General features: G+C 36.5%; 1 protein-coding gene across 1 annotated transcript in view; it reads right to left on the bottom strand.

Annotated features, from left to right (window-relative positions):
* Positions 1 to 9,390, bottom strand: part of LOC107595867 (DDB1- and CUL4-associated factor 6-like) — a 29,077-nt gene extending 19,687 nt beyond the window's left edge. The window contains exons 1-4 of the mRNA XM_016286455.1: positions 8,996 to 9,390; positions 4,696 to 4,757; positions 1,916 to 2,051; positions 1,393 to 1,604 (exon numbers count right to left, since the gene is read on the bottom strand). Of these exons, the coding sequence (XP_016141941.1) occupies positions 1,393 to 1,604; positions 1,916 to 2,051; positions 4,696 to 4,757; positions 8,996 to 9,083 (498 nt within the window). The 5' untranslated portion in view covers positions 9,084 to 9,390. The remainder of the gene's footprint in view (positions 1 to 1,392; positions 1,605 to 1,915; positions 2,052 to 4,695; positions 4,758 to 8,995) is intronic.
* Positions 9,391 to 11,415: the final 2,025 nt, after the last annotated feature.

Raw genomic sequence — 11,415 nt, 5'->3', positions numbered from 1 at the left:
GTAACTAGGATTTACACAAGCTTCAGTCTGGATCCAGAACACCTGAGAAGAGATGATGCCAACCCCTCAGAGGACCTCAGATGATGCCAACCCTGAAACAACTTACAGAACTACCACATTTTGCTATAAGTTTGATTGCATCATATAATAATTGCTGTTAATAGTGTTCATCGTCTGTTTGATTACGTCTTTAATTGATTTTTCCGTACATTTCTGCCATATGTACATTAACTGACAGTCACCACTGATAAGCTACCACTAAATATTGTAGAAACTTAATTTGCTTAATTTGCAATGATTTGTATCGTGAAAAGCGCTGTACAAACAAGCTTGAATTGAATTAAACTTGAATTGAATATGTTGGTGGATTTTGATGTGAGAGGACAACAAGGGATGAACTTTTTCACTGGAGGAAGCATTATTATGGATTATGACTGGCATTTTATTATAGGATTATGGACTGGCAATGGTTTAAACACCTTAAAGATGGATTTGTTTATTACAAACACAGCTTTTTGCCTCACAAAACGTTAACTGATGGACTGGACTTGTGTGGATTACATGTGGATTATTATGATGTTTTTGTTTCTGACGGCACCCATTCACTGCAGAGAATCCACTGGAGCTCAAGAGATATAATGTTAAATTTCTAAATTTTTTGATCCAGTGAAGAAACAAACTCATCTACATCTTGAATGGCGAGTCAATTTTGGACAAATTTTCATTTTTGGGTGAACAGTTCCTTTAATTCAGTATGAAAACGTTCGATTTGCAAAATTAAAAGGTTAGTTTAAATCAATGCATTTATATCAAACCTCAAGTTACCCATGATATGGTTACATTTTGAAATGTTGGGTATTTTTAATGTAGCACGCACTGATATCACAAGAACTATGGCAAGAGCTGTTGGAGTCTTGTCAAGCGCTGTGTTGCAGATTCTTGGGTTTCTCCTTTTTGTTCTGCTCTCACAACGGTAAAATGACAAGAGACACTGTATTCTTGTGATCTGGTCATCCAATTTAATTAACAATTTCCCATGAATTATTCCACTGGTCTACACTTGGAGTCTCTCATTTCAATACACACATCTTTCCATCTGTCAATATTTTCAAAGAGTGCTTTAAATCTTTTTCTTCACTTTTAATCTCTATTACCTTCCTATACTAAGGGAATGTTTCTGAAGTAAGGAAACAATACTTTATTTTACTTTTGATCTGTTTTTATCTAGGCCTAAATGATGTAATGCATTTTGAATTATACAGAGATGTTTTTAAAATATCAGAAAATTACATGACAGAAATATTTCAGTCAATGCAGGCTCTGCTCTCATCATTTGCTCACCAAGCTCTAGTGTAAAAATGGCCAAAGAACATCCTCCTTATAACTGCTTACCTCCTCTCGCCGCTCTTCAGAAGGGCCCTTGAGCTCCCTGGCCTGGTCAACTTTGGGGTCAAACAGGTAGATGTAGTCAGAGGAGTAACTGACCAGCACTTCTTGTCCATCTTCACTGTAACACAGAGAGGTGACGCGGCAGGATTTGGTGGACAGGTGCGCTGGGACGAAACGTACACACATGCCGATCGTCCCTCTGCCCATGTAGTTACCTAGTGAAACAGAGAAACCTTTTCAAGATCATTTGAAGAAAGCATTTAAAATGTTGGGCTTTTTCTAGTTTAATGGAGGAACAAATGTTTTGTAGATCCAGAGGCTGTGAAGTATTTTTTAGGGGAACTTGAATATGTGGGCTATTCTTCTCAAATGAGTTCTGAAAGTTTAAGACCTCTCATTGCAGTAATCAAACCAGAAAGGACACAGATCCATAAATGATTCCAAATGCTAAATATAAAAGATCATTAAATCACATGGAGAATAAAAGAATAAAAGGCTGAAATGCTGAACATGAACTATTTCTCACCTGTAGCTCTTGTTCCCAGCATTCTTCTGTCATAGATCCTCACTGAGCTATCTGAGCAGCCCACAGCGAGATAGTAGGGGACCAGGGGGCAAATGGATATTGAGGTCGCGGCTCTCCGGCAATTAATCAAAATGTCCTGATAAGAGAGAGCGTAGAAAGAGAGAAAGTGGGCAATGACAAAGAGGGAGAGAGGAATAAATATGTGGATAGTAACTGAAAACTAGATGTTATCAGGAAATCTTTAAATAAACATTAGTAAATCAAACACGAAGGTCAAATAGAAAGAACAGTTCTGTTTTTTTAGATATATGATTGATTGAGAGTATTATTTGGAATATAATCAAAGTTCAAAAGGGGAAGAACCCTTTTAAATGTTTTTGAAAGAAGTCTTGTGCTTACCAAGGCTGCATAATATAAATATAATCAATTAAAATAACTGTTTTCTATTTTAATACATTTTAAAATGTAATTTATTCCCATGATGGCAAAGCTGAATTTTCAGCAGCCATTAGTCTAGTCTTCTGATTTACATTATTCTTCAGAAAACATTGTAATATGATTTCTGGTGCTCTTTTTTGGTGCTCAAGAAACATATATTATCATCACTGTTGAAAACAGTTGTGCTGCTTAATATTTTTGTGGAAACTGTGAAACATTTTTTCAGGGTGTACAAAAAACAGGGTCAAGAGAACAGCATTTATTTCAAACATACATCTTTTGTAAAATTATAAATAGTCTTTACTGGAACTTTTGATCAATTTAATGCATCCTTACTAAATGAAATTAGCAACTATATTTTTTTTTTTTAAAGTATCAATGTTACTGCATTTACCATGTATACCATTATAAGTATAAATTATATGTTACATAATGTATAAGTTATAAGTATAAATATTTTTTCTAGGTTCTCAAGGACCACTTGCAGCGTCTTCACAAATAAAGATTAAAAACCTTGTCATTCAATCAGCAAAATAATCAATTAAAATAACTGTTTTCTATTTTAATACATTTTAAAATGTAATTTATTCCCATGATGGCAAAGCTGAATTTTCAGCAGCCATTAGTCTAGTCTTCTGATTTACATTATTCTTCAGAAAACATTGTAATATGATTTCTGGTGCTCTTTTTTGGTGCTCAAGAAACATATATTATCATCACTGTTGAAAACAGTTGTGCTGCTTAATATTTTTGTGGAAACTGTGAAACATTTTTTCAGGGTGTACAAAAAACAGGGTCAAGAGAACAGCATTTATTTCAAACATACATCTTTTGTAAAATTATAAATAGTCTTTACTGGAACTTTTGATCAATTTAATGCATCCTTACTAAATGAAATTAGCAACTATATATATTTTTTAAAAGTATCAATGTTACTGCATTTACCATGTATACCATTATAAGTATAAATTATATGTTACATAATGTATAAGTTATAAGTATAAATATTTTTTCTAGGTTCTCAAGGACCACTTGCAGCGTCTTCACAAATAAAGATTAAAAACCTTGTCATTCAATCAGCAAAATATCAAAACAAATTGCATTTATTTGATAATTTATTTTAATATTTTATTTAATAGTTCCTCCCACAAAAAAAAAATCTAATTGGTTCAAAATCCTGCTTCACATGTATTGTATACAGTAGTTTGAAGCCCTGCTACTAACAGAACCCAAGCAGAGATCCAAACAGCACTTACAAGTAGTGTGCTTGTTGTCTTTGTCTCACAAAAATGCCTTCTGATAGCAACAGAAAGAAATCGTGCCCTAATGCTAATAGCGTCCTCACCGCACACACTCTGTGGGTTGAGAAATCAAGGTTGGAGGCTGCTTCCTCATAAAAACGTATCTGAGGTGCAGGTTCTGCATCAGTGTTATTCACATCTATAAATAGGAATAGCTTTTATAAAGCAATAAAGACACAAATACAATGTTCTTTTTAGGGAGAGAACTAGATATGTATGCTTGAAATAAATTTTTTTGTAAAATTACTCAAATCTTTAATGCCACTTTTGATTCATTTAGTGCACTGAACAAATTAATTTCTTTCAACAACAACAACAAAAAAATCTTACTGACCCAAAACTTTTTAAACAGTGTATTTCATCAGAATACATAATACACTGACACATAATATACAGATATTTTTGACTCTCATTTTTGCTCATTGCATCCAGTATATTTATGGCATCTACCAGCAGGAGCTTTACAAAGGTGATGTGTTGTATCTGTTTGTGAACAGTCCTCGGTAGACATATTAAAGTGCTGCCATTTTTTCCTGCTGTGTTTCTGTGTTACTATCATACTCCGTATGAGGGACGTTTCCAGACAGTAGCAAAATACAGAATCATTTTCACTGACACAAACAAATTGAAACCTGCTCCAACCATGGTTTTGCGAGTTTGTTAAAGCCTGTTAATTGTTATATTGGAGTGTGTGTCATTTGCGAGGCTTGCAATTAGAGTACATGGCTTTGTTGGATGTCCCAGCAGTAAAGCTGCACTGACAAAATGACGTCCCCAATGGCTGCCTGATGCCTATCAGCATTTGAGTTTAAATCACTGACAAATAAAGAACAGGAGCCACTGATAAGTGGGCAGAAAGAGACGCACACACAACACTCACACAAAATACAAGCACAGTGATTCCCCTGAGACAAAATAACCCAGACAGACACATTCTCCTACAGGCACATTTATCAAGGAAAAAAAAGACTGCTGGGGGCAAGAGCATCAGGCACAACTAGAGACATCACCTCAGGTGAAACAAAGACTTTAAAGACTTACACATCCATCGTGCACACTGAGAACGGCTTCGAGCTTCAGTCGTTGCACGAACTCTCTTCTGCCTATAGAGGGAAAAAAAATTATGAATTTTATTGTGGCAATTTTCATGTCCAAGGTCATTTGCATTGTCTGTTAATTCACACAAGAGAATAACAACATATATTTGACCTGTCCCACATTCAATACACATTTAATTCAGCCATTTACTGTAAAGCTGTCGTTTCTGTGCCACTAGCATCATCAAACATAACTGCACAACTGACTGTTTCCAAACAGGTTTCTCCCCATCTTCTACCTTTATTCACCAGTAAAATTAATACTTTATTCAGCAAGGACATTTAGAAGTGACAGTAAATACTAGGGCTGCACGATAAATCGCAAGCGATATTTAATGCGCATCTTGTCAGAAAGCCGGTTCTGTAATCAGCGGTAAATCTCCATCACCTGCGGGCTTTCACATGGAGCAGTATTAACTACACAGAGCCGTTGTTCACCGACGAGCTGCGCAAAAAATTGTGCAAATATGAACGTGGTTTTGCACAGCTCGTCAGTGAACAACGGCTCTGTGTAGTTAATGCTGCTCCATGTGAAAGCCCGCAGGTGATGGAGATTTACCGCTGATTACAGAAAGGCTTTACTGACAAGATGTGCATTAAATATCGCAAGCAATTTATCGTGCAGCCCTAGTAAACACATATTAAAAAATATATTTCAAATAAATGTTGTACAAATCCTGAAAAAAAGTACCATGGCTTCCACATAAATATTAAGCAGCACAACTGTTTTCAATAATGATAAAAATAAAAATGGCTTCTTGATCATTGATTATGAATGATGATGTGACACTGAAGACTGGAGTAATTATGGTGAAAATTCAGCTTTGCCATCACAGGAATAAATTACATTTTAAAATATATTAAAATATGCATTTATGTATTTAATTAAATAAATGCACCCTTGGTGGGCATAAGAAACTTCTTTCAAAAACATTAAAAATCTTACCAACCCCAAACTTTTGAACATATGTTGATCCAATGCTGAAATATCAGGCCACTCAAACAAACAACATCAATGTGTTGATGCTGCCACTATCTTTACAGTTTGGTTGGAAATCAACCAACATTGCCAAAATGATACCTTTCAGTTTAAACAAGATCAGCATATGTCGCATTCACTCTTAAAGGAACACTCCACTATTTTTGAAAATAGGCTCATTTTCCAACTCCCCTAGAGTTAAACACTTGAGTTTCACCAATTTCTAATCCCTTCAGCCGATCTCCGGGTCTGGCGGTCACACTTTTAGCTGTAGCTTAGCATAGATCATTGAATCTGATTAGACCGTTAGCATCTTTGATTAGCACCAAAGAGTTTCTATATTTTTCCTATTTAAAACTTGACTCTTCTGTAGTTACATCGTGTACTAAGACTGACGAAAAATTTAAAGTTGCGATTTTGTAGGCCGATATGGCTAGGAACTATACTCTCATTCTCATGCAGTACCATGAGTGCAGCAGGCGCAATGATATTACGCAATGCCTGAAAATAGTCCCCAGCACGCTCCTTGTGTAAGCAGGTGGTCACGTTGGTTATGTTGTCAGAAGTTAGCCTATTTTCAGGTGCTGCCTAATATAATTGCGCCTGCTGCACCCATGGTACGGCAGCAAAGTTCCTTGATTATTACGCCAGAATGAGAGTATAGTTCCTAGCCATATCGGCACAGAAAATAGCAACTTTTCATTTTCCGTCGGTCTTAGTACACGATGTAACTACAGAAGAGTCAAGTTTTAAATAGGAAAAATATAGAAACTCTATGGTCATTTTTGAGCGAGATGCTAACGGTCTAATCAGATTCAATGATCTATGCTAAGCTACAGCTAAAAGTGCGACCGCCAAACCCGGAGATCGGCTGAATGGATTCGAAAATGGTCAAACTCAACAGTTTAACTCTAGGGGAGTTGGAAAATGAGCCTATGTTCAAAAATAGTGGAGTGTTCCTTTAAGCGGAGACTAGCACAATCAGAGACAGTTTACTTTAAGTTTATATGAATAACAGGCACAATAATCTAAACCTGAAAGCTCATTTATGGTGTAAATCTAAGCTGAAGCATCCATGAAACTATATTATGTGAGTGAGGAGGCTGGAATGATTGTTAATGACTGCTGAAATCTTCATTGCTTTGGAGAAACGCCAGAACACTATTACATTACCTCCAGCATTTGCTGAGCTGCTGTACAAAGACAGAAAACATCCTGTCATACGCCATTGTAGTAATGTCAACCATCCTGATTTGGTTCTTATTTTGTTTTTGTTTGTCTAATCTCTTATAAAAATACCTCAGATTTATTTGACATGCAAACACTGTGGTTTAGGCCCAAATATTGGTGCTGTACAATAACTATACCTACTCACATTCAACACTGTTTGCATTAAGAAACATGTATAAAATTTACGTTTCTGTTCCTGACAAGCGGATATCTGTGTGTGGCTGGTAAAAGACAGATCTTTCCATGGCTGTATTTTCAGCCTGTGTAATAAGGAGCTACAAATAGCAAGTGCCAAACTTAGGTCAACCATTTTCAATGGTGTGAGCCCGGAGAACAGCAGTAGCCTGAGATGACACTGCTCTATGCATTGATGGTACAACCTCACAGAAAATGGTCTGCCAACAGAAAGCAAAATTTAAAATTCATGCAAAAGCAATGTAGGTTAAATTCCACTCTCAATCCATTCACAAATGCATAAAACAGAGATACTCTGTGTTGTTGTTTTGGCTGCTCTGATTCTAACCGTAAGCATTGGCAGGCTTTATAACATGAATGAGAGCCGAGCTAAATACGGAACACTCTGAACGATATGCTGTCATCACTATCTGAATGTGAGATCCAGAGTAAAACAGCTCACAGACACCAAAGACTGAACATATTGACACACTCCATTAATCACACAGAATCCAGCATCCAATTCGTAGGGTACAGAGAAGAAATGAGCTAAACTTGTATTGTCTAAAATACATATTTGGGTCAGACTAGGTGGATTTTATTACATAAGTGTACTTTGAAGTCCGCCAAGACAGAATTTTATTTTACTTTTTTGGAAACATTTTACAATCCTAATATGGTAATACTAAGGGTCTCTATCAAAAAATAAATATGAGCTAAACGATATATTTAATTATTTTTTTTTATTATTTATTTAATCAGGGACAATACACATTAATAATAGATAAAAATCTACGTTAAAACGTGCCAGATTTAGCCAGGTGGCTAATTTTCATTTCCTTTACGGCAATAAATCAAAGATTTCCGCAAACCATATTAATCTGTACTTAATACTGACAATCATTCCAGAAACACAACATGTTCTGTGTCAGAAATCAAGAGCTAGTGCTGTTTGTCAATACAAGAACCTTGAAATTTGATGGAACATCAAGGTCACCCATGTAAAAAAGAAACCCTGTGTCTAAAGTTATTAAACCACAACAGCAATTGTCCCATATGAACAAATAAAATTGTGTTTTGTATGTTTTGAAAGATTAAACAACCTGTTCACACTAAGATTCCCTTCATTACCATAAAGATTTGTGCTGACGTTCAATGAATGCATACATACTGTAAATTGTAAAAACACAAGCCTACTAATATCTCATGATAGGTAGATCCTTCTACTTTTAGATATTGCTTCTTCTACTATATTGTTCTTTACTGTCAGAATAATTTTTCTGGGCACTTTATCTTACAAATGGTTCATTTTTATATGCCACGTTTGCTTATATATTTTGGAACATATTTAAACAAAGGACTCATCAAGAATTGATGGCATTAAACAATAACAACATTTGTGGCATTTTCTGTTTTCACATCATTTCTGTTTTCTATTTCACTTTTGATATCATATGCAATTGTGCATATTTAATGAGATATGCATCATTTGCCTATTTTAATAATATAAGTTTAAATAAGCAGAAATCATCACAAGGCAGAAAGGGAAGGAGAGAACTGTAGCCAATTCAACTGTAGTACTTCCTCTTAAATCTGAATATCAACACAATGCAATCTAAGACAGAGCTCTTCCCAGACAAATCAGCTGGACATTTCCTTTGAATTCTGAATCTAAATGTAACCAATAACACGTCGTTCTGGAAACAGATCAGCATCAGAGTAACAGGTCAGATGATCTCTAACCAGTGTCCCTGTCCTGTGTACAAGCTCAAATGACAGCGGTCACCTAGAAAGTCTTCGTAAACAAGTCTCCCAGATGATTTTCAAGTGCAACGGTGTGATATTGGTCGTAGTTTCTTACCTAAATAATTTGTCCTGACCGCATATGGATCTGTGCATCCAATAGTGCGTTTTCGCACATCCCAAATGAGGTTGCCAGAGCAGGACATGGTGTTTAAACCTCTAATGTTGAGACATGCATGGATGAAAAAGGGTAGAGCAGACGCTTTTCTTGTGTGTTTGTGTTCCTTCCGTGCCGTTTGATTATTATTGTTTCCTTTTACAGCGCCTAATAGTCGCTAGAAGTTCATCGACAACTGACACTGGACGAATGAGAGAATATTACTCCTCAAAATCGACAACACCGCGGAGATCCGTTTCCGACACTTTGTGCATGGCTGCTTTGAGGTGTAGCAAAATATTGTGCCTCTTGTTTGGCTATCCGCTTTAGCCTCTGCTGCTCTGGTACGTCAAATCCATCTCGAGCCCAAAGCCAATGGAAGGGAATGGGCGGGTCGCTCTGGAGTCTGGAGAGCGTCAAACGTGCGTAGAAGTTACGCCGAATCGAGGATCCCTGACTGCATTCAAACCTCAACACTATTTTTTTTGTTTCAAGTATGTGTAACAGTAGTTTAAATCTATTAGTTGAGAAGCTCTGGTAACTGACCTGCGGATGAAAACCACCCATGGTAATGTCTTTATTTAAAAAATGGAAACTGGTGATTGGTCCCTACTTAAAAGCGATGAGAAAGGTAACATGTCCCATTTATTTTCTTAAAAAAAAAATACAGGAATAAAAACAGGGAATTAAAAGATTTTAGGGATTTAAAAACACAAGAGCAACTATATCAGCAGCAGTATGGACGACAGTAATTACACTAATTTTTTAAAAAATGGTCATTCAATGTAAATATAGTTTTAAAATATGAAAAATATGTAGACCTATTTGACAAGAATAAGGTGTCCATGGTAATGTCTTTATTTAAAAAATGGAAACTGGTGATTGGTCCCTACTTAAAAGCGATGAGAAAAGTAACATGTCCCATTTATTTTCTTTAAAAAAAAATACAGGAATAAAAACAGGGAATTAAAAGATTTTAGGGATTTAAAAACACAAGAGCAACTATATCAGCAGCAGTATGGACGACAGTAATGACACTAATTTAAAAAAAAAAAGGTCATTCAATGTAAATATAGTTTTAAAATATGAAAAATATGTAGACCTATTTGACAAGAATAAGGTGTATTCAGTCACCACCCCGAGCACCGCCTTCAGTCACCACCCCGAGCACCGCCTTCAGTCACCACCCCGAGCACCGCCCCACTCTCCTTTTGCCAAACCCCCAGACAACATCGCGTCCATGCTTTTGCTGAGCAAGGACAACACCGAAATGTGTCGAAAAGGTTAAATTTAACCACGAAACCAGATTACGTCGATTCTGGCACCCAACATCACAACAAGATGATATTTTAAGCTCCTTATGTAGCCAAATCTGAGCTGGTTTGAACACAGTTCAGTTCACAGTTGAACACTCCAGTTTCCCCTGTGTTTTACTGCCTCCAGCTAGCGCCGTCACGTCGCTGACCCTAGTTACCTGTGGTTGGCCTTGCCATCACTCAGAAAACAACAGGCCAATCAGAAGAGAGGCTCATAAATATTAATTAGACAGACCAAAATCGACCTGTTCTCAGCAGAGCTCCTTAGAAAGGAGCTGTAAAAAATATATTGAGATGGGTTTTGGTACTTATACCGCAAATATATATTCTTAAGGACATCAAAACCTCAAATAAAACTCCAGAAAGGTGTACAATATGGGACCTTTAAGGTCAAAAACAGTGACTCCAATGCTTTAAAATAAAGGTAATAATGAACTTGGTACACGAAAAGATCAGAATTAGTCTCCTTAGATGCATAGCCTAGAATGGAATTGAGGTTTAAAGGGGTCATATGATGCGATTTCAAGTTTTCCTTTCTCTTTGGAGTGTTACAAGCTGATTGTGCATAGATAAGATCCCTGAAGTTGCAAAGACTAAATTCTCAAAACCAAAGAGATATTCTTTATCAAATTTAAGACTCTGCCACGCCCCCCTAAAACGGCTCGTTCTAACACACCTCTACCTCATGTCTAACATGTCTACCTCACTATGTGGAAATATTAGCATAATGCGCCCAAATGTTCACGCAAAGAAAGAAGGCGTGGTTTCAGTAACCGCAGTTAGTGTTGAAGCAGCCATGTCAGAGAGACGCTGTGTGTTTCTAGGCGAAAGCAAAAGCACTTTATTTGGCCTTCCGAAAGTAGATGCATTTAGGAATCTTTAAGATTACTTACAACAGAACAGCAATGCATTTTATGAACGACCGTTTCGTGAACCTAGGAGAGGAGGTAATTCTGACTTTGCTATGACAATCTGGCGCTTCTGAATCAGCTACCGTTTTGTTATTAGTTTAAGTATTTGCTATTGACTGTTCAAATGCGGAGTTTTGCGCATCGTGTGTGTGTG

The sequence above is a fragment of the Sinocyclocheilus grahami genome, unplaced genomic scaffold (assembly GCF_001515645.1).
Source record: "Sinocyclocheilus grahami isolate Dianchi unplaced genomic scaffold, SAMN03320097.WGS_v1.1 scaffold209.1, whole genome shotgun sequence".
Lineage (NCBI taxonomy): Eukaryota > Metazoa > Chordata > Actinopteri > Cypriniformes > Cyprinidae > Sinocyclocheilus > Sinocyclocheilus grahami.
Note: the sequence above shows the minus strand (reverse complement) of the source record. Positions and strands in the feature narration are given on the sequence as shown.